The sequence below is a fragment of the Echiichthys vipera genome (genome assembly GCF_963691815.1).
Source record: "Echiichthys vipera genome assembly, chromosome: 15".
Classification (NCBI taxonomy): Eukaryota; Metazoa; Chordata; class Actinopteri; order Perciformes; family Trachinidae; genus Echiichthys; species Echiichthys vipera.
In genome coordinates, this window is record NC_139840.1 from 23,454,284 (window position 1) to 23,478,819 (window position 24,536).

The 24,536-nt window shown below is 40.2% G+C and overlaps 1 protein-coding gene across 1 annotated transcript in view; it reads left to right on the forward strand.

The window, feature by feature from the left end:
• carmil3 (capping protein regulator and myosin 1 linker 3) overlaps window positions 1-24,536 on the forward strand; it is an 81,010-nt gene that overhangs the window by 20,219 nt on the left and 36,255 nt on the right. Inside the window, exons 9-15 of the mRNA XM_083928998.1 lie at window positions 8,509-8,584; window positions 10,277-10,365; window positions 12,589-12,683; window positions 14,189-14,275; window positions 17,288-17,397; window positions 18,844-18,921; window positions 23,638-23,714. Of these exons, the coding sequence (XP_083785124.1) occupies window positions 8,509-8,584; window positions 10,277-10,365; window positions 12,589-12,683; window positions 14,189-14,275; window positions 17,288-17,397; window positions 18,844-18,921; window positions 23,638-23,714 (612 nt within the window). The remainder of the gene's footprint in view (window positions 1-8,508; window positions 8,585-10,276; window positions 10,366-12,588; window positions 12,684-14,188; window positions 14,276-17,287; window positions 17,398-18,843; window positions 18,922-23,637; window positions 23,715-24,536) is intronic.

Below are 24,536 nucleotides of genomic sequence, written 5' to 3' on the forward strand. Positions count from 1 at the left end.
CATGAAGCTGCTTGCCAGTCTGGTAGTACTGGCTCTACACAGTGTGTGGATGGAGGTTCTATCATTTTGAAACGCTGTTTTAGAATGAAAAACTTAGTAATGTGGATGCAGCCTTAAGCCTAGTTCAGACCAAAGATGCACGATGAGACGAAAGAACATACAACATGGCAGTTAAAGTTGCAGCGGTGTGAACAGGTCAATTTCGCCTTGACTCAAACCAGCTGATGGTGTCGCCTGTGACTCAGCTTGTCAGGTCGCCAGCAGCTGGTTTTAGAACGTAAGGCACATCACCTGTTTCAACAGCCAATTAACTCGTAGCAAACTCCGCTGGTCAGGTCAGCTTCAAACTGTCTGCTGGTCGAAATGACAGTTTTGGACAGAGACTCACAGAGCGTGCGTGAGAAAAAGAAAAAGAGACATAGAAAGAGAGAGGGTCGAGCGAGCTATAGAATAAATAAGGAGAGGCAGTGCTCTAATCCAGAACAAAGCAGTGAATCAGGGAAATAAAACTGTATCTTCGCCCGTTTTATCACTACAAATGCAGCTGTAGAAGTATCTCACTTTCTCTGTCCTCATTTATTTATATTTTATGATGCTACAAATAATATCTAGACTCAAAAAAAAGCCTCAGAATTTAGTATGGAAGTACAGATTAGATAATGATACACGTTTGTCGATTTGCATTGGTGTAAACTGGCAGGTTTCAGAATGTTGCAGACCTGCACATTATCAGAAGATGCAAGAGTCAACTGGTCTTGTTACGAATCTTTGTGTATGTGTGTTGGCTCTGTACTCCCAACACATTAGATTTGAAATAAAGCGGTGAAAATGAGGGTAAAGTGCTGACTTTCTGCGTTAAATTTAGGGTGTTTACATCAACATAATGGGGCATTTAGGGGACAGAAAGTAGTTGGCTGCCTGTAACCCACAGACATCAGCAGACAGTCTTTTGTGAGGCTTTACTAGAACTCAGTGGCGAACCGTGAGCACTACAGCTGGGCCTTCACCTCACCGCCGAGAAGAAAAAAAATCATCGCGGAAAAAAGCAACAGTATGGACATCAGTGCCTGAATCAGGTCATTCTGAATTTTGCTGGAGGTGCCGATGAAAACAGTGGCCGAATCCAGATGACAGCGCAGAGGGCTGTCATACCCCGCCAAAAAACTCCAGAAGCTCCAAGTAGTTCCCCTTGTTTTCAGAATCTTTACTCTCATCATGTCCTCGAAATGCCAGCTCTTGCTTTCCAAGAAATGTGACGACATTGATGAGACGTTTCAGGATTTCTCTGTTCTGCCTGACCTTGTTGTTGTGGGCCGTTGTATGATTCCGGCGCTGCTCATCTAGCTGAAGATCAATTCTTGTGTCCCCAAAAGTTTTCAAATTGACCATCGCTTGCAGGTGTGCCGCAGAATCTTGATGTCGATGGGCTGACTTTGTCAGATTTGTAAGGCTGACAAATCCACCGCTGACCCAGGTGGATGACTTGTCAGTTGTAAAAAGTAAACAACTCCAGCAGTACAGCCTGTTTGTTTCCTTACAGCCAGTCATCCATGGATACCGCTGATAATTTTCGGTCTTGAAATGCCTTTCCACTTTCTTAACCTTTTCTTTTAATTCCAGCTCTGGAGTTGGTCTTCCGTTTTTTAGAGACAGACGATTATGATTGGATAACAGGTTTTCAGGACATGAACTTGACAGAAAGCTTAATTTTAGAACAAAGATGAGAGAAAATGTATTAATATATTGTATTAAATTAAATGCGATAGAAATAAAAAAAATATATATATATATTTTTTTTATTGAATACTTCATTATTATTATTATTGAATTTATTATTATTTCTTATTTATTTAGGCCTTCTCTGAAGGCGTAGAAGGTTCCCCACTGCTAGAACTGCACCACAGCCATCGTTGAACAATTAAAAATAAATTCATGTTTTTAACTGGAATTTTTTCTGGTTTCAGATATTGAAAACCTTCTTAGCTGCATTGGGGTTTTTTGGTGCTTGATGTTGCCAGTCAGGAGCTGGCTGGCTCAGTGTAGATGTAGTCTTGAGTTGCCAGACCTATTCTCGCAGCACTCTGTCAGCCTGGCTGTACAAGTTAACATTCTTTGATAGAGAAAAAAAACATTCTGGCTTGTTTGCATTTCTTTAAACCAATCGCAGTCGTCTAGGATGGCGCTGAGCCCCGAATGCAGCAACAGTGCTTTTTCAAAACAGGTAGCAGAGATGGCTGAAGGGGAGGAGAATGCTGGCTGAAATTAGAGGCCAATGGCAGGCTTTATACCAACAACCTACATCCAGTGAGTCAGACTAATGTAGATGTAATTCCCTAACTAGTTTAATGATGGGTATTTTTTCAAAAGTTTAAATGCTGGACGCTAGATGTCTCCTACATTCTCAATGTAAACTGGAGGTTTCAAGTTTACACATTATACTTTTGTGAATGTCATATCGGACCATAATTGGCTCTAAACTAGCGGTGCTACATTCTGGTAGCATGTACACAGTTTTCAGATGAGCTGAGAGAAAATTTCCCCATTGAAAACACACACTCTATTGTCAAACTGCTCATTCACACATCATTCTGCACAGTCAAGGTCAAACTTTCAAGTGAAAAGACAAGCAAAGATAAGGAAAACACATTTTTGAGTGGAGGGTAGAGATGCACCGAACCCATACCATGATCAGATAACGGCTCCGATCTTGAGTAATTGGCTGTATCGGATATTGGATGAATGAGACCTATCCAACAATTCTGATCCAGTCATTTCTTTTTTCATTAATATCATACACCGCAATACAGTTACAGTGATTTAGTCACTTTAATTCTTCGTTTGCACCACCGGCTACCTCATCAAGCAGAGCACACACAGCAAACACAGCGCAACATGGAGCAAGCGCCAGATCTAGCCAAGTCTGCTTTTTTGTCCGACTGCAGCATGCAATATCTGCAGTTGCGAGGGGTGGTGATGAACACTTTATTAGTTAATAAATAATATTTAGTACATTTATATCTGTGTTAATCTGTTACCTTTTTTTAACATGGCTAGATGTTTATTTCAAGCCTGATGCCTTCACTCACATGGCAAGGTATACAGTTCATTCATTCAACAGTAGGATCAGGTAACTGCCGATACGCTCAGCCCAGGTAGCCGTATTGGTATCGGATCGTGACGGATCGCAAAAAACTGGATCGGTTCATCTCTAGTGGAGGGGGACCCATTGAAACCGCTTTTTAAGCAATATCCATCCATTTCCACCTTTTCACTTTGTAGAAACAGAAGTTGGTTTCCAAAGTTCTGGATAAGGGTGCTCCACTGTGCTTTTTATTAATATAATGTCCCCAGCACCCTCTTGCTGCACGGCTAGTACCAGGGAAAACCCATCATCATCCACAACACTGTTCAGCCACAGTCTATATTGAAATTAAACTATGGTTATGAACCAGTGTAATTTTCTTTGCCCCGTCAGAGTAAGCTGAAAGTGTTGAATGAAATTTAGTGCTACATTTTGCAAATGGTGCTCTCTTGGTGATGGTATATGTGACCACTCTAGTGTGCAGCATTCCCCGAACTCTTCACCTTCGTCTCGCAAGGCTTGCATATTGCATGAGTCATATCATACTAATTCTTCCCTGGGAATTATTCAATTGAGAATGTGCCCAAAAGGCTAACTGCAGTGTGTAAACATAGCGCATAGTCCTGGGGCTGCACTTCGCTCTTGTGGCACAGTTATGACTTTTCCGATCTGTCTGCATAGCGAGAGGAGGCTGTCATGTTTCAATGTGATTAGATTTGTTCCCTCCCTTAAGGCATTAAAAATGAGCGTGCACATACTGGACATGTTGGGGAAGACACCAACCAATACCGGTGTAACTTGATCATGAACTCCTCCACCCTTTGTTTGGGTGCATTGTAGACAGACACATGATACAGTGCACGCTCTTCTACTGCATTTCTGACAGAGTAGCTGCTGGAGTGTTAGCTGCCCCTGGTGGTTGTTGCACATGCCATGGCACGTGTAACCGAACATCCATTTAGCAGTCCCTGGTGTCGCCAGTCAACCGCGTTGAACTGAAGCTGAGATGCAGCACTTACACTTCACTCATTTCATGTCATTGTCCCAATACTTTATGACTACTCTTTTCTGTCCTCATTTTGCATCAGGATGTTTTGCAAAAATGTTTCCCAGACGGTACAGTCATCATCCGTCCGCCCCGTTCTTATCTGACATTAGAGTGGTTGTTTGTCTAACAAGACCCACCCAGGGTAAAATGTTAAGTGTATTAGTCTGTCACATTCTCTCTGTCTCACTTGGTGTCCTGTGTCTCTGTTCAGTTTTGCGAGAACTTTGAGGAGATCATAGAGAAGGGGGATGATAAGCTTGTCAAAGGCAGAATCAGGAGGTGGGAAACAGCTGTAAAATGCCATATGTCTTCTCCCCTACCCCTCGCTGGTATCTTTTTAAGTCCCTCATTTCCTTTCCCAGACATATTGAGGAAGAGTGTACGTGTCGCTCGAGTGCTGCCGATCATAAAAAGATTTGACAGCTGACATGCAAATGCAGCATTAAAACCTAGCTGACTTGTCTTTTATTTGAGGAATGTTTTGTCCTGAGTAAACCCAGAGGCCTATGGAATTCTTTCTACTTTCCTGTTTAGAACCAACAATCCTGACTGGATAGGATGCATTCACACCTAAAAATGCATTTCTCATCATAGGAGCGAAGCCTTCCTTTGCTGGTAAATCAAAAAGCCATTCATAGAAGCATGATTGCAGCAGCAACTCATGAATATATTAATGTCTTTCATATTGAGAGCCAAAATTACTGCATCGCTGTTGTTTTGCCTCCAGTATTTTTATATAGTGTGTGATAAAGAGAAAGCCTTTGCAGGGGAAGCTGCCTGCCCGTGCTGTTTTTTAACATCTTACTTTAAAATATTGTTCCCTTGAGCCCACAATCCAATACTAAAGACTCCCTCCCTGCTAGTTGTATCAAATCGAAATTGATACAGGAATCTAAGGTTTAAGTGCACTAGGTATCACAAAAATACAATGCAGAGACGATGAAGAAAGGATCCAAATGACTGAAGAACGGATTTAGGGATTGGTCTTTCCATGATCATGTGCCAGAAACTATTTACAGTGCATTACTCTCCTCCCCTCCATGTCCTTCCACATTTCCATCGTCTTGATCTCCCCTGACTGAGCCCATATACCCTTACCATGAGTGACGGGGCAATGCTTTTTCTGCTGACTGCTGTCCGTCAAAACACCGTCTCGCCATTCATTCCTCCTGACTGTAAGCGGACACCTTTCCCTCTAGCCCTGTCTCATCCTGTTGTTATCCACTTCCTGCGTTTTCTCCCTTTTCATTTTTCTCTGCTCTCTTTCTCTAAATCACTCCCTACCTCACAAACCAACACAGACACACACATTGGTTCTGTCTGACCTCTGCAGGTTGACACCATGTTTTAGAGGGGACTGTGACAGTGTGTGTGCGTGTGCGTGCGCGTGCGCGTGTGCGTGCGCGTGCGCGTGTGCGCGTGCGCGTGTGTGTGTGTGAATTACACTTAGGCGACTTTGTGCTTGCATATATTTCCATTTTGTTTGTTTTGTGTCTGTGTTAGAGAGACAGATTTACGCCTTTCTGCCCCAAGAACTTGTTGGGGCACCTCTTGGCTTGACAGTCATTCCTCTGTGTACATACACACACACACATACTAGCTAATAAGTCTGAATGAAGTGTCCAACTCTTCTCCAACTCTCTGTCTGGTTAGTTGTTTCTGTTACTGAAGCAGGACAGCAGCTCCACAGCTCACTGCTACCATCTGCCTCACCTGTCACTGTTACAGGACCTGAGTCACGGTCTGTACGGGGTTAGACTGAAGCATTGATGTATTTCCATACAGTGTATTGGTGCATCAAAATCCAACCATCTTCCAACTGGCGGTGATGGTTGTTTGATCCAACAATCGGCCAGATTGCTGTCAAATTAGATATGAATATTTATAATCCCCACAGGATGACTCCTAATGATTTCTGACCTTTCAGACTCTAGTGCCAACAATTAGGTCAGAGTATTTCAAGTGCTATACTGTAAATATTCATTGTTCCCACAAGGTGAATAATAATTTTTTTGATGACTGCCACTGACCTTTTGTCCATCACTACAATATGAAAGATGTTTTACTTTTACTGTAAACAAGAAATATGGGCACTCAGCCATAAAATTCACTGAGAAGATCCCTGCACCCTAGAGAGGATGAACACTGTTTATTGTGGACACTTAATGTCCTTCCCTCAAATATACCCAAAAGCTATTTAATAATTGAATCTGCTTTTTTCCATGAAATGTTCTACTGGGCACAATCATGCGCCCCGTGGGACTTTAATTTGAAGGACCCCATGACCTTTTCTTCTAAGAAACTCTATCCTTTACCTGGGAAGGTCTTAGAATCCCAAATCCCAGTTGTCTGTAAATTAGGCTGTAATAAATGGAGCCTCATGGTGTTTTTTATACAACATTGCAGAGTATAATTGGGGGTTTAAAAGAGCTGTGCTCAACATTTAAAACTTTAATATAACAGCAAACAACTTTTTTCTATGTAAAGATATAGTAGAGTAATGGCGTCCTGAGCAGAAAATGAAATCACTTTCCCTCTGTGTGTGTGTTGGAATCTGAGCTTCTCTGTTCTTTGTGTTCTCTGTGTATCTATGTGCATGTGACAAAACGTTGGTATTTCACATATTGGGGAATGGTATGTGTACCGAATACAACTGCTTTTTAAAGAATTTGCCTAATTTAATTTTTGAAAATTGACTTATTAGCTTACTTGCTATGCTAGATAACAATACAACTCTCGTGCCTGTATGAGAAATACAGTTATCTTAGCATAGCATAAACACTGAAAATGGTGTGAACCGGCTAGCCTGACCATGTTCAAGGTAACAAAATAGGTCTACCAGCACCTCTAAGGCTCAGTAATTACTACCTATGGTCACTGTGGACGGCCAAGAAATACTCACACTTCAGTTTAAATACAGGGTTGAAAAAGGTTGCTAGCTGTAGGTTATTATTTAATGTACGGACACGAGGGTGGTATGAATCTTCTCATCTAACTCTCTACAAGACAGCGTATTAGAATTTATTCCAACATGTTGAATGAATCCAGTGGCAAATCCATTCGGAGCCTACATATACTGTAAATGGGAGTCAAATTAAGAAGTAGGATCATTGTGTCCATTGTACTATATAATACCTCACATACACCAACTAACATGAATTTCCATAACTGTAAGAACCACCTAAATTAAAGACTCCTCTAACTCATCTTCACCCTTTCCCTGACCCTGTTTTTATTCTAAACCCTAAATCTAACCCTAGACTAAATTTACAGTTTCATTCACAATTTGAATCTTAACATTGGATTCCAGTCCTGAATCTGTTTGAAGGAGTCACCAGCGACAGATTGACCCGCTGCAACATCGTGTACAAGTACAAGACAACACATAAACACCAACACGCTGCATGACTGAGTGAGACATCATAGAGGTCAATTACATGTCCTGCTGTCAAAACATGAATCTAAAGTCAGTGTCGATGATGAATCTTGACATGTGCATCATCTGCGCACACACACACACACACACACACACACACACACACACACACACACACACACACACACACACACACACACACACACAGACTCAGCTGCGTCAGTCAGTGTGGACTGGTGATGGCTGGCATGGTAATCAAAAAGGAACACAGCCTGTAGCCATTTTACTCCTCTGAGATATACTGTAATGTCCCGGCTACAGCAGTTATTGGCAACTAGACCCTCCCTGACTAGATTACACTTTCTCTTCTTCTCTCTTCCACTTTGTATTTTGTCTCTCTTTCTTTCCTTCTTCCTCTCTCTGGGAATATTCTCTTTCTCCTTGCCCCCCCCTCTCTTTGTAGCTGCTTGTTTGTGGGGTGATGTATAGCAGGTGTAGCATCAGTGTGGCTGTAGTTGGACCTTGGAGGATTCTAAAACTCTCTCTCTTCTATCTCTTTCTTTCTCCCTTCCCTTTCTTACCTTCTTTCTTGTTTACAAACACACAGGCTGGTCTGTGGGCTCTGTGTCCGTATGTGTAACAGTGGATATAGCACTGTTTGAGGTCTGGCTGGGATCAAACTGTGGCGTTATTGAATAATCCACTGACCCTGACATCGATCTTCACATCTTTCTCTCTTTTTCTTTTTCTTATTCCCTGCTTCTCCTCCTCAGCAGTACCGCAGTATCAGTCATCTTTTAGAAAGCAGCCCTGCCCCTAGTGTACTCCCTGTCACAATGATGAACTGCTTTTTACCAAACAGGGAGCAAAGAAAAAAGTTTGGCCCACGATAATGTGAATTTATGGATCAATGACATCAAATGTTTTTGAGCAGATGGGGTTTGCTAATTTAAAGATTTGAATTTTATCTCTAATGTGCGTGTGTGTTTGTCCTTATTTCAGGGACTTGGCGGTGATCGTGGCATCCATTGCGTACAACACCTGGTTCACCAAGCTGCACTGCAAAGACATGCGCATAGTAACTATCTTTTCTTCACTTGTAAACCTTCTCGCCAGATCTAGACTACAAATCAGTTTTCCTTTTTGTTGTTTTCTTTTCTTCGCATTCCTCTGCTATCCCGTGTGTTATCAGATTACACTAATAATATAAAATCATCTGTTTTATCTGCTCATTAATATCAACCTTTATTTTACTTCGAAAGACTGTTGAAAAGGTATACTCTTACTGTGGTGTCGAGATGTAAAAGCAATGCTTGCAGTCAAAACGGCAAACAATATAACAACAATGTATGACAGCTAAAAGGTAAAATACAGGATAATAAACACACCATGGAGTATATCATAAAATAGGAGAAAGATGTACAAGTGCACTGTAAGAGAATGACATTTGTCCTAGTTCACTTCTGATTAATGGAATGTAGAGCAAATACGAGCGAGTACAAGGATTGTGAGAGTTCAGAGTTAAAGAGGTAAAATATAGTGTGGAAACTTTTGTATTAAAGCTTTCTTGATGAATAAAAAAAACAATGCTGGTCCTGTTTCACAGCCAAATAAGGCCAGCTGACCTTTTGGTAAAGAGGGCAGTGGTGGGGCCTGTAAGGATCACCTGACTGCAGTCCAAATGTGTGTAAAGAAACGATTTTCTAAGTCAACTTGAATCAATGTTCTGTTGGTTTGGACCAATGCATTGTTTACATAAATCATCATTATATACTAAATGAAAATAGATAGAGAATAGATAATAAATAGATGTATAAATATTCATAAGGTGCATTAGAGGACAAATGCATTTCCTTCTTCATAAATCATTGGCAAAACAGATTTTAAAAAATAAAATCCTGAATTGTTTACATCCATGTTTACTTGCTAGCAGTCTGCTTCACTGCGTTTGTCAGGTGCATTGATAGCTTCTTTGAGAGGTACTGCTACGTGTTGATTGGTGAAACAGAAATAAAACAGTGTAAAAACAGGTGTGTATGGCTGTATCCAAATGTGTGGACTTAACTGCACTTACAGTCTCCTGGACTTTGCAAACGCGTTTCTGGGAAGTCTGTACTGAGGGCTGTCCAAATCCACGGTGCATCCAATCCACAAGGGTACTCACGAGGAGGTTGGGATGCAGACTTCCTGACCAAAATTAATTGCAATATGAATGCGACATTGTCGTTTTTCCAATTTCTGATTAAAAAACCCCCACAAATATATCATGATGTGCAAAACAATAACTGTATTTAAAACATTACATGAACCAAGTAGGCCAGAAATAATATTCAACAACATCATGGTATAGAAATATGTAGAATAATAGCCTATAGATGTCATCGAGATGCATTTCATTATTGCAGTCTGCCCTATAAAAGCTATGCAGTGTAATGCCAAATGATCGGAAAACCACAGGCAAATTCTATCCAGTGTACACAATTGTAGTTATTGCTTGAACGTTTCCATAGAAACAATTGAAAAAAGACTTGGTGCCCTTCTGTCAGCGGCTTTGCAATCTCTTCTCCTCGTATACTTGACGTGATGACGGTGTACACGTCACAGCATGTCCGACTTCAGTCCACAAGGGCTCAGTCTGCAAGTCCAGAGGGTGGACAGCTACAGCCTAGATAGCATGAATGCGCATGTGTGTCCTTGTGTCGTTTCTCCGTCTGTATTCTTCTCTTCCATTTTGAAATCTCTGTTGACGTGTTGTTTTGTCCATCTCCAGGGGTCAGAGGTGGTGGACCAGGTCCTGCACACAGTCAGCAAGTCCAACAGTCTGGAGGAGCTCACCCTAGAGAATGCAGGACTCAAATCGTAGGTTTCCACTTCCCTGAAATCATCCGTCACCTCTGTTAATTTAATTTCCTCTCCCTTTTCTTCCTCTCCTCACACATTTGCCTCTCAACTACTCCTCCACCTCTGCTCTTTTGTCCTTTTATACTTGCTTTAGTATTTTCCCTCTCCCCTCCTTTTTCTGCTTTGCTTGTAATCTCTTCTCACTTCCATCCCTCTCGCCTCACCTCTTCACCTTAATTCATCTTAGCTCTCCACTCCTCCTCACCTCCCCACTCTCCTCCCCTCCTCTGCTGTCTTAACCTTTCCAATACTGTCTCTCCTCCTTTTTCACTCTTTCAGCCAGTAAAGGTCCCTCCTGTCCTCCCGCGGAAACATTAGTAAAATCTTGGGCTTCACCTGGCAAAGCTTTTCACCTTCTGTGCATGGCTAGTATCATTTAGCGGAGCAGTTTCCTTATTTAGTATTAATTGAGATGAATTGGCTGCCTCGAGGCAAGATCATTTACTGCAGCATAATGACGAGGTTACCAAGTTTTTATACTTTCCCAGTGTTAAATCACTTCCAATAGAGAGGGCCATTTGTATTAGAGGCTCTCCACAAGCACTGCACCAAACGCTAACAGTGAAGTGAAAACAAACACCCAAATACCTTATCCCCAGTAAAGTACAGGACTTTAAAGTTCCCATAGAAATACACTTTTTGTTACGTCATCTTAAATATGTGATTTAACAGATTTAAAAGGAATTTGCAGGCACAAATGTGAAACTAAAGCACAGAAAGAAAGAATGTTAGTCTTGCATTCATGAGCATTTTATTCCAAACACTTGTTTACAAGTACAGAAGAAAGTCAGTTTTACTAATCCTGCCTGCAGACGCTCGTGATCAGAGGAGATTATTATTAAAGTGAAGGGGGATTCCCACCAGATAAATCTCAGTCGTCAACTACAGTAAATTTTGTTTTCAATGTGAAAAAACAGCCTTAATTGATTTCATTTTGTCCACTTTGGGGCAGTAGAACAATTTGTAAACATAAGAGTGGCGTGTTATCATCTCATTAAGTTGCCTATTACACATCCAATATACACAAGATACCTCTTTCAAACCATTGACGAAGATACAACCTACATGGTATTGAGCGACCCTGCTAGTGCGCCACTCACATTGAAATTGACATTTGTCCAACCCATGTCCGACACGTCTCTCGACCTGTGTCGCATGTCAGTCAACACGGGTATTAAACAAGAAATCGACCCGTGTTGAGCCCTCAGTGTGAAAGGTATCACTCTGCTTCGCAACTGAGGCCAAGAGGTCATGACCAGGGACTAACCCGTGTTGACTTGCTTGGTTGGATGCGTTGAATAAGGGTCCTAAAACCCCGGTCTGACCCTGGTCGTTGGTATTAAAAAGAAACACTGACATTGTGTTCCTGTCCTGTATTCAGTCTCCTATTAGCTCTGCTCTTGGTCTCCACCACCTCCTGAGGGGAAATATGTGACTCTTTGAGTGCTCAATAATTTATGTTTACCAGCTAGTCACAAACTGTTAATCGGAATGTTGTTTAGTGCTGCTGCTGCTGGAACAAGGTCGATTAGAGCGGTAAAGGTGAAGCAACATAGTAAAATTTGCAGCATTTGAAATCAAAACAATGAACTAAAAGATGCTAAAAAAACCTCCAGATCTCAAAGTAACAAACAAATTTAATATAACCTCTAATGTTTTGATACAGGTGCCACTGGGATACTTTTGGTACAGACAACTCAAATAAGTTAGTGTACATAAACTTTGTCTAGTTTTTGCAGTTGGAAAAATTTCTACCGTATTTAAATCAGGAAATATTAACGAATAAGGAATCATGTTAAATCTTCGATGCTACATATGTATATCAGTCAGTACTCAGTAATGTGTATGTTTGAGTCTGAGCTTTAACTTGTCTTCTCATCCCATGTCATACAGAAGGGGACATTAATGTTTTAAAAGCTAACTCAACATAACCACTTGTGTGTCAACTTCCTTTTCATTCTACCTTTACAGCACAATCCTACTTAAATTCAATTCACATTAAGGGACAGCACTGCTGCTTGAGTAGAATACTTTGCACTCATTATCAAGAGGTGTAATGGTGAAACTTTATCAGGCCCGTTCAATTGAATTAGGGGAATCTGATTTACTCAGTCTTTGAGGCAAGTATTGAATTAGTAATTTTTGAAAAAGTAATTTTCCCTTTTAACATTTTGTCTCCAGGGATTTCCCGCAGAAGATGGCGTCAGCGCTTTCGGAGAACCCGGCCTCTGTGATTCACTCTCTCAACCTGGCTCACAACACGCTTGACAACCAAGGTACGAGCCTGGACTCTGAACTCTCTCTCTCTTGCCTCCTCCTGCTGTCTTTCTCAGGGCACTGCTGATTGTTCTCTTGCTTTTTACTTCACTGCCGCTTTCGTTTGCCCTCAAAGAATTCAAAATCAATGACTCTCCTCGCAGAAACCCTTATTTTCTGTTTCTGTTACTCTTTGTTTCACTCTCATCTATCTTTCGTGCTATATGTCTATGAGTAGTCCTGCTCTTTAGAGAAATGCTTTAATTGTTGCATTCTCGCCCACGAACTGGACCTCTTATTATTGTTACTCTATACAGAGAAAATTACATTATAATTTAATGTGTCTTAGTCTTTGATGTAAAATATAAACCACAAAACGCTTTTCTCTTCCTGTGCCTCTCTCACACTTACGTACAAGAAAAAAAAAGTGTGTTCATGTGCTTGTCTGCCAGGGTCAGGCTTTGCATACATGCCAGTATCACTCATTAGCTGATTTCTGTCCACTCGTCTGACACATGTCACTTCCACTCGCTTTAATAAAATCTTTATGGTCACACTTGCCACCCTTTGTTTGTGTGTGTATTTAAAGTGTACAGACTCACTTTATTATGACTACAGCCACAATTGTGCTGCAGCATTAACCACCTTCCCAATAATACCCATAATCACAGTAAAGAATGACCTCCAATGCTGTATCTGTTTACAATGTTTACACTGTTTTTTTTTTATGCCTTTAATGTTGGTAAGTGTTGTGGACATACACATTCCTGCCAGAACCACAAAGTAAGGTTCAGCACTATAAATATTTCATATTTAGTAAAGCCGAGCCTTTCATTATTATTATTATAATCACGGGTGCAGTGTGTTTAATCCAATTGCTGGGCTGAAACTGGGTGTTATGTAATCTGAATGGCATATGGTATTTATATGGGTATGTGGGAGAAAGTGAGAATGTCAAGTATGGTAGTGTGATATTTTTTTCAGCTTTGGTATACTTGTGGATAAGCCGTGTTCAGTGTGTTTTGGAGGGGTTGTATTGAGACAGGTTGCATTTTAGCTTGATGTTCTGTGGCAAATCTCTGTTTGGGCTCATAGCTGTAAAAGTAGATTGATGGTCCGCTATAAATGAATAAGTTATTTTCAAATGAGTGAAAAGCAGCACTGCCCTATCTTACAAAAGTAGATAAATAAAATAAATGGTAAACTAACATGTGAACCCACATTTATCTCAATTACAAGTATAAACATTACACCATACCGCTGTGAAATAACACAACACAGTGAAAAATGTCCATCACAGTTTCCCAGAGCCCAAAGTGGTGTCTACAAATTGCTTGTTTTGCTCAACCAACATTTCAAAAATGTTCAGTTCACTATCACAGTCATCTCAGAAAACCAGTCAATGTTTTAACTATTCATCAATTAAACAATTCATTGTTTGGACTGTAGATGGGTGGATGTGTGCGTTTTATGATTAAACAAGGCCTTTATCTTCTCTCCTGTCTTTGTCTCCTCTTCTCTCAAGGAGTCTCCAACCTGATTCAACAAGTGTGTCGTCTCAACAAGGGACTACGCCTCCTCAATCTCTCCAAGACCTCCCTGTCCTCCAAGGGTACGAGTGCTCCTCTTACACACAGCAGCCTCTAGGGGTTGAGCCAGCACACAACATTGTTGAAGTTAAATGAATGTCCAATTGAATTAATGATTAATTCATTTTGGAGTGGTGGACCATTTTTAAACTGGTACAAAAAGACACTTCAGCAGAGTGGAAGCTTTCTGTGCATCTTGGTTTGAAGCTGGGTTCTTTGAACCAATAAACCATAATACTGTCCCAAAATGCAGTTTTATTTGGGATGGTATTGACTTACACACAGAAACAGACCCATACATGTTCAGTGTGACCCATCTACCAGATAATCAGGCCAAAATCATAAGTCGTTGATCTGTTTTTGTTTCCCTTAAAATCCTACGTAGGCATTAGTGCAGTGTCCCAGTTCTATTGCTGTTATATCAGACAATACAGCCATCCAGTAGTATTACAGCAGATTCAAAAGGATCATATTAATACAGATGCAAATCCATACATTAATAGCCTGACCGTAATAGCATTTCTGATGTTTTATCGCATTTATGGGATATGATGTTCTCTGAATTATCTGATTTATCTCATTTGATGATTTAATTTCTTACTAAGTTGGAGAAAAGTAATATGCTGCCCTACAAACTGAAGCATAGTTACTACATATTAAGAATATGTAACTATAGGTAACTTTTTTTTGTGAAAATACAGAGTTGTCAGTTGGAGGGGGAGATTCTATTCTGCCTCCAATAAAATGGAGGTGAAAATGTCTGCACATCTCAGAGGACAGTTTTCAGGGGGAGTCTGTGTGTGTCAATTAAACGCAAACTGTGTCTTTTGCAAACTACACAACTAAGCCAAAAAACACGCAGACTGCAGTAAATGCGATCTGGTTTGGTAATATATACACAAACACACACACACACACACACACACACACACACACACACACACACACACACACACACACACACACACACACTCTCGCATTTACTGCACTTTCTGTTGCAGAGATACAGCTAGATAAAGAGATAGATAAAGAAAGAACAATGCAGGCCTCTCAAGTGTCACACATTGAGCGTGACATTCACTCTTTTCGGTCATCGGTCCCGCACTCCCTCCACACATTTTATTTCTCATGACGAAAAACAATTTATGATATTCCGCAGCGCCCAAAATTTCTCTGGAACCGATAGGAATCAAGCGCGTCTCCCCTGGAGTTTAGTCGAAATGCCACTTACCAGCCAATCAAAAAAAAGAAAGGGGCTACACAATAGCCAATCAGAAAATAGTACTATTGTATCTGGGTAAGATTTAACCCAACAACCAATAAACCTGGAATTAGTGACGTGATTCTGCTACAACCATCTTAGAGCTCCAAGCATCACTTACATTACTTGACATTACAACAGATTCACAACTTGTTTGACACAAACAATGACAACTTGACTGCCGTTTGATGTTGTAGATAATTATTCATGTGATTTGGTGTGGTTAAGCTATATAAATAAAAGAGTTTATCTTGCCAAATAAAATATAGTTAAAATGGACAAGAAAGCTAAAAGTTGTGTAGATACTGTGTTTTCCCCTTGCATTCTGTAAGGATTGTACAGAGCAGTAACGTTTTTCCATACGCTCTACGGCAGTATTTTGGGGGCTAAAATTAGCAGTTCAATATGGCCTAACATTGAAATGAAAACGTCTGTTACACGGTTTGCTGGCCAGCTTGGAAACTAAACCCTTTTTACCCTAACACCTCTGTGTTTGTATTGACTGTTCTCTTCCTTTGTTGGGCAATATGGCTGAGGAGGTGTTGAGCGTAATTATATGGTTAAAAGCTGAGTGTTGTGTATATGCTGCAGACAATGACCTCGATACAATGTTAGTGTGCGTTCTGAATGGAAAAACCACAATAGGTGTGATTTCAAAAGACAGTGGGTTGACAGTCATTCAGGAAGAATCCAGTGATGGTGTTGACCTTGAATGGTGGGTGTAGGTATGACTTTGCAGGGGCTGAGCATTTTTTGTTGAATATTTATAGATCTCTCTCCCTCTCCCCCTCCCTCCCTCCGTGTCTAAAAACACTTACACGTATGCCAACACATGCCCACACTTAGGCGTCACACACACACATGCATACGCTGCCTCTGAGATGTGATTAGACATGCAAATAAATAGGCTGATATTTTCACTCATGCTCTTACACACTTTCTCCCACACACTGTACATCGTCACGCAGACCGGATGGCCTCTAAAAGTCTGAGAGATGGTTGAAGGGGGGGATTAGACGCCCTGTCCCCTCTTCCCCTCATTTCGCTCCTAATCGCTACAAATTAGGGATGAAGAGCTTAGTGCCCTGCCAGCTTCAGTGCAGCACATGCAGTAGCTGGCTTCTTTCTCACTCACTCCCCAATGCTTGAGAACAGGAGAAAGTGCACTCCCTTGCTACAACTGCTGGGTATTATAGTTGATGATATATGGTCGAGTGAATAGCACACAGATTAATGATGGCTGTAGACCTTTTTTATTTGTTGCCGCTGCTAGATATTTCTCTTGTGTTATTATTTGTGTCTCTACTTAATCCTCAACTTGCCATGGCGTGCTGTGCTTTGCATCACTCTTGCAGGGTGAGGATTTTAATGAGTGCTTCTATTGGGCCTGTGGGTGTAATTGTGTAGTGATCTGATTTGAGAGAATGATTTATTTATTTATTTTTCGGCTTGCTTTCAGGGTACACTTGGATACTGGGATGCAGGGAAAACAGTGGCTGGCTTCTTCCAAAAGCTCTTTTGATACTAGCCTCAGCCTGCCATATGAGCTCACTAGTGTCTACTCAATTATTTTTTTGCCACATTGCTTGCTCAGCCTCTTTCATTATGTAGTTTTGTATTCATTAATTGCTAACAAGTCACGTCCAGAGTATTATATTGGCCCATTGGAGAAAGAAAAAAGATGATTATAAGATAATTACACACTCACAGATGCATATAACTTGTTTATCCAAACTCCCTATCCCTTCTCCATGCCTCCACCCCACCCCATTAGGTGTGGTAACTCTGTCCCAGGCATTGTGTTCAAGCGATGACTACTCCAATTCTCTGCTGCATCTGGACCTCAGCAAAAATCCTGGAGTTCTTTCTGGAGAGGACGCCACAGTGAGATACACACACACACACACACACACACACACACACACACACACACACACACACACACACACACACACACACACACACACACACACACATACACATAAGATAATGGAAGATTTAATGTTTTACTAACTATTTACTCCATCAGCATTGAAAATGCAATGGAAATGTTTTTACGCTTGGCTGAGGTGGAAAACTTGATGCATCATCAAAACACAACGAAAAATTGCAGAGGAAACAGCCTCAGCCGAATAAATCATGATGTAAATGAAGCATGTGACTTTATCGTCCACTGAAATAACAAAAAATTGCTGCAGATGAAACCGTCAGATCCGTGTGGAGCGATGAGGAGACTGTGACCTTACTCAAATCAATTTGTGAACCAAACAGAAATACTGTATTACCATCATGTTTTTACATGGTTTTCTGTTGTGTGCGATTCGTCTGCCGCTCTTTTGTAATAGTTTAATGGCACCTTAATGGAGAATTTGCACCAACAGATGTTTTTCTCGATGAACCAACTCCTGAATTTTGCATAATGGTGTTGACTGAAACATTTTGATGGAGACCTGACTACTGTTTTACGACATTTAATCATTGGGAATGTAATGGGGCAACAGAAAAAGACAGTGACGGGAACGTACCTCAATTTAATTTTGGAACACATGAAAACATCCAAAGGATGTGAATGCATGTTATACATTTTTTTGTACATGTATTGTAGGGCTGGGCAATACGGCCCAAATCTTCTGTCCTGACATATCACTGTAAAGCATGTTTTCTCGTAATTCATTAAATAAATAGTCCATAAATAACCACATGATAAAGCCTATTTTTGTTTACTCCTGCAAAAATTATTGACTATTTTCCCATTTGATTTAAAACTCGAGTGCACAATGAGCATTACATGCCACAGAGTGTCGCCCGAATTTCGTAAATATTGCTGTAATACACTTAGGCTGCTAGTTTTTAGACATTATAGAAAGATATATCCAATAGATCTTTTTATATTGAGTGAACAATATATATCTGGGCGCCCTACTGGGTGATATGACGATTTGGTTTTAAAACCTAAACCACATTTTTGACATGATATTCCCTCAGGTATTTCAGATAACATATATACATACATACATACATATACATACATACAAACATACATATTTTTGACAAGTTTGTGTAAATGTGCCAATTTAGATGACATAAATAACATGATTATACATCACAATACCTGTACATGATTTCATTATGATACGATTCCATTGAAAGATGACAGATTATCATATTTAATCTTCTCATCTTTAATCAGCCAGCCATAATATATTGTATGTATATCTGTATATACAAGGCAAATCCCTTGTATGTAAAAACTCACTTCTATGTGTAAACCTGTTTCTGATTCAGATTTTTCACATCGTTCTCTAACAGACACTTGTTTTTCCCGTGCAGAACCTTTACCTGTTCCTTGCCCAGCCCAACTGCCTGGTCCATTTAGACCTGTCTGGGACAGACTGCACCGTGGACTCGGTTTGTACTCATTGTCTCTCTTACAGTCACTATCCAGCCGCTGGTGTCCGATCTCATCTCTAGGATGGGAATCAGGCCAAGAAACAGAAGTGGGTGCTATCCTGCATATGAATCGCCCACCACACAAAAACATTGTTACCTCAGCAGACACACAGTCTTTCTTAGAGCTCCTCTGTGCATAATACGTGAGTGCTGGTAAGAGCTCTCAGAATGAAACAATAGAAATGTATGGCCCCTTATGAATTATACAAAATGAAACATTGTATGCATAGCATACAGGAGTATCATGCATTTACTCCCATCATCGTCACTTCATAGAGATGACTTTGTCTGTGTTGTTACTGTGTCTAAATTTAGCTTGTCTGCCAGTGTGACAAAACGGTGTCTTGACGCATTAGCAGATACGCCAACAACTGAAAGGATGACAGAGCTTTCTCTCTGAAAGAGTTCAGTCACCAAGCTTGAATGTGTCTGCCCCTGGTGGTTACTTCTGAGATGGCAGTTCTTCCATGTTCACTGTGATTCTACAAGACTCGGTGGAAAAAATGTTGAAAATTACAACTGTACTCAGGATGTTTTTAGTGTTTTAGTGAGTCCCTCTTGAAGATGTAGAGGTTTGTGAAAAGTGCTGGCTGATTGGGAGGTCACATTTATTGTTTATGCCCCGTCGCTGGTGCTTGGCGGAACAGACATAAATATCCTTTCATTGTGTTCTTTGCTGCTGGGAGGTACGAGGTCCAAGTCAGCTAGAGATCTACTCTGAGCTCCGCTGTTGCCCAATGACACCTCAGCAGGGTGGGTGCTTGGAGGGTGGTGTCAGCACACTCCCTATATTGCTATGATGCCTCGTCATATTACAAAATAGCATATTTGCTGGTCTGCAGGTTTTAGATCTGCACTTTCACCTACTTGATATGATCTCATTGCTGATTTAATACTTTGTTTGAATGGGACATTTACTCAACTTTAAAACTGTGTTCAAGTGTAGTTCTGAGGAACTTTACTTGAGCATTTCCATTTTATACTAATTTTGTGCATTTAACATTTATCTAGCAGCTTTAGTTACTACAGTAGTTACTTTGTATATTTTTGAGATTTCATACAAAACATATAATTAGTTTAGTTTCTAAAACATGATGCATTGTTCAGTGAAAAAGTCTTATCAAGTCACTTTAGTCTGGAATTTTCATTAAATTATAAAAAAGTTGCAAAAAACTTATTTCAAGAATTTTCTAACATCAATTCTTCCTAATTCCAGTGCTGCGACCCATATTTAACTTTTTTGATGGACTATCACTATTAGTACTAACCTTGGTGACATAAACATTGCGTTTCCTGTGACTACTTGGCAATAAAAGCCAAAGTGTGTCCGTTTGCATTAGCAGTAATTTGATACAGTTCCAGCTGTTGCTGAGTGAACAGTAAAACAGTAAGGCTGATATGAATGAGATAAAATATTAACAGTAATGTTGGATTTTGAGTCCCCTGTATGTGTGAAGGAACTCTGAATCCAGTGTGGAAATGGCGAGTTCTAAAGAGGTAATTATCGAATGTTAATACATCAAATGTTTATTTCTTAAAAATGCAAATCATGAATAGTATATAAAACAAACTTTATTTGCATGACACTGTTAAGGATGAGAACATTTAACTTCTCCAAACTTTATGAAATAGCTTTAAAAAACAAAAATGCAGCTCACACATTAATGCAACAATGGTAATACTATAACAGGGGGGTAATACTCATAATAATGAGTACGTTTACTTGTCATTTGAAGTACATTTTGCTGATAATACTTTTACTTCTTTTGCTGTACGTACAGTAAGGTTTTGGAGGCAGTGGTTTTTCTTTTATGTTGTTTAAGTACTTTTACTTCAGTAAAGGATCTGAATATTAATGCTACTTCCACCCCTGGTTTGTCCTTTCCACAATGCCTTGCACTTTACTGCGTGTGTTTTAAACCCCAGGGAGCAGGCAGCTTGTCAGGCAGGAATCTGTTTCAGGAGCGAACGGTCCCCCCATGAAACTAATCCTCCTCCCTCCCCGTAAACGTGGGCCATGAATTTTGTATTGAATTATGTGCATGAGTGGAAGTCATTGCATCTGTTCTGCTTTATTTGCAAGTTCTCAAAGTTTGTGTCTTTAAAACTCCCCTTGAGACTAAGAGAGTGCTCTGTGTGACGGCTGCCTCGTGTCCTGTTTTGCTAATTGTCGTTATCCTTTTAGAGAGGAACTGTTGAGGGAGAATTTGTCTTTTTTAGTGTTTGCCTGTTGGATTGAATTATTAATACGTTTCCGTTTTAATCTGCGTTGATGTACCGGCAACGGCCGATTAGTCAATTTGCTTGATGGATCACACTGCCAGGGAAAATGGATTTGTCTGATGGTTTAACCTCTTGGAAGCAATGAGATGCTACTCAAAGTCTTACAAGATATCAGGTTTTGATGCCGAGCAGATTTTCCTGGAGCTCTCTCCTTTCTAACAAACACACATCTATCATCTTAATTTCAAGATTAATTGAGTCACAGATTCCTGAATAGTCATTAGAGCCATATCTTCACAAGATGAGAGCTTGATTGGATATGCACTTTGATGGATGCTAGATGACTGGCTGTACTGCTGCACGATTTTATGTTGACCGTATGAGCACAGCAACCTAAGGTGGCAAAGCATTATTCATTTCCTGCACAAGTTTCAGTGGTGTTTTTTTTCTATATTTAATGGGAAACTTGTCATTTGATGGATATTCAGTATGGCATGCAAAATGTAAGTAATGAATTGTATTCGCTGGTATGGTTTCAGCTTGATTCTAAATCAGTGTAATACAATTACTCTTCTTATTGCCCATTTAGTCGTGCTATCGGAAATTCGTAGACTTTCTCAGACAGATAAGCACTTTCCGTACACACTTTGAAAGATTGGTAGAAATACAGTGTCTGCTATATTTCAGTCAGCTGCTGGAGCTGAGGGTGGGCTTTAACCCTGAAATGGCCAAGGAAATGAAGTTTTCAACTTTTAGGGCCTAAATAACCAAGATTCATGTCTATTACTTTTTAATATATGTCTTGTTTTCATTGTCATTTAGTCATTTTCCAATAATGGATCGATTTTTAAAAAAAATTAACAACTTAGCGTAATGTCTCTACAATCATTGGATGCATTGCCATGAAATGTGGTACGCACATTGATGTCCCCCTCAGGATGAACTGTGAGCACTTGGACCCTTAACTGCTCCTGTAGTGCCATCATCAGTTGTCTGATCGGCCCAATAATTTGGCCAACTATCTGCAACACTGATAACAATTACCTCAGCCTTTGTATCATGCAAACATGCTAATTTAACCGGTAAACATAACTTGACATATAACTAACGTTGAGAGCTGCTAGCATGACTCTTGGTGTTGTTTTTGACATAGTGCAGCCCTGCATTCATAATCCAACTTGAGTAAAAATAACTAAAATAATTGATTTGTCGTTGAGAAGTTCTGTATGAAACTGATATATCGTTGAATATTAAATTATCAGCTTGGTAGAACTGAGGCATCAATGCATAAGCAGCATTTTGGTGTTGCAACAGTTCAAGGTGAAGCTAACTCAAAGTCTATTATATACAGTTTAGTTTAGTCCAGTTGTTTCTCACCAAGGGGTCGGGCACCTCCTAAGAAATAAATGAGGGATATATAAATGTGAGGAGCCGTGAGATGATGAATGGGAGAGGAAACAAACTTCTGCTGCACAAACGTGTTAATTTTTCTGACTTTTCTCTAATGCTTGCTTTTTAGTGAAATGTAAGATAATTTTCTCGTCATTAGGCCTTGAACAAAACCATTGGTTTAATATTTAACATAGTTTTCATGTGCTGTTTTGTGTTAAATATGAATCTGAAAAGTAGCCATTAACTAAAGCTGACAGATAAATGTAATGGAGTAAAAAATACAATGTTTATAAATAACAGTTAACTGGAAATATCTCTAAGTGGTACTTCACTGTACTTGAGTGAATGCTAATTTCCACAACTGTGCTCAGCTGATCCCAGTGTAGGCATCAAGTCAATGACTAGCTGAGCCAAATCCCCCAATCAGCATTTCCTACTGAGACTGAAACACTGCAGTGCCTCAAACGAAAGAACATGTTTGGGTCCAGTGCCTAGTTTAAGTGCACACATTAATGATGCAACGTATTAGTACTCATAACAGATAAACAGCAAACAGTTAAATATGTGTCTGTCTTCACCTGTAGAAAGTGCCATTTCAGAAACACTTGGCTGTTACATACTCTAGATGCTTAATACACTTAATGACAAAGGTTGTATTATCTTGTATAAACCCTAACCTTATGGCACAAAAATGATCAAATAAATCCTATAACAAATTGCAAAGACTGCTTTATCTTGATTTGACCTGCAGTAACATCTCATCTTGTTCTGGTCCGTATTTTTTTTTCTGCACCAGTCATGCTCCTGTGAAATTCTGTTATTTAGCTATCTTATTCTATCAAGATACATTTAGGGACATTGTTATTGAAGAGGCTTCAAGACAGAACCACAGTACAGCAGCATTATTCTTTTATGGTGTTCAAATTGCATTTGTGTCAGCTTTAATCTGTGCTATAATAACTTGTGCAGTGTTCAAGAGCCAAAATAACTGTTATACAACACACTCGCATTCGCTGTAATGACCATAACAACCCATTTATCTCTCTGTTCCTCTGACAGTTGTTTGGGGCCTTGCTGCGAGGCTGCTGTGCTGACCTCTCCTACCTGAACCTCTCCAAGAACTCCTTCTCTCACAGGTGGGCGTTCCCCTTGACTGTAAATCCCCATCATGGCTTTTCTTCTTCCTCTTTTTTTTTGGGTAGAGAAAACAACACAGTTGTTGTCTTCTTCTGACTCAGCCAAAAAGCTCTGGAGGAATTCCAGTCAGGAGGCGTGGAGTATCATCATCATCATTTATTTTCTGCTGTAGATTAGTGTTTAGCCCTGGACCTCAGTGACAAAATTAGCGTGCACACCCGGCTCGCCTCCTTCATTTGTTCCGGCTCATTGCACGCACTTTGTGTGTGTGTGTGTGTGTGTGTGTGTGTGTGTGTGTGTGTGTGTGCGTGCAGATTGTGTTCCCCATCTTTAATGTACACGTCTCTGTCTGTCAAGCACCAAGCACTTGTTTGCATGACCACGCATTTTTTTTGCGTGCTACGAAATGTATGGGTGTGTGTGTGTGTGTGTGTGTGTGTGTCTTTGTTTACCAAGCTAGCATGCAGAAGCAGTTTCTGCTCTCATAATGCTGCGTCCCCCAGGAGCCCAGGAGCTTCCCTGCTCAGCATATTACATTACAAAATTACTGAGGAAGAAGTCGGTGAAAAATGAGTCTAATTTTAGATGGGAATTATTGTTCCAATCCCCAGGCTGCCATGCCTGCAGTTTTTTTTCTCTCTCTCTTTCTGTTTCTTTGTATCTAATGTATCAATCTATCTTAACTGTCTGACTGCACTGCTTGTTCCCTTTTTCCACCTTTCTTCCTTTATCCTTAATTTTTTATGATTCTTGCTCTTGCCAAAACTCTTGTCCACACAACCCTCTCATTTCTAATGGCAAGATTGAATTTCCCAGCATTT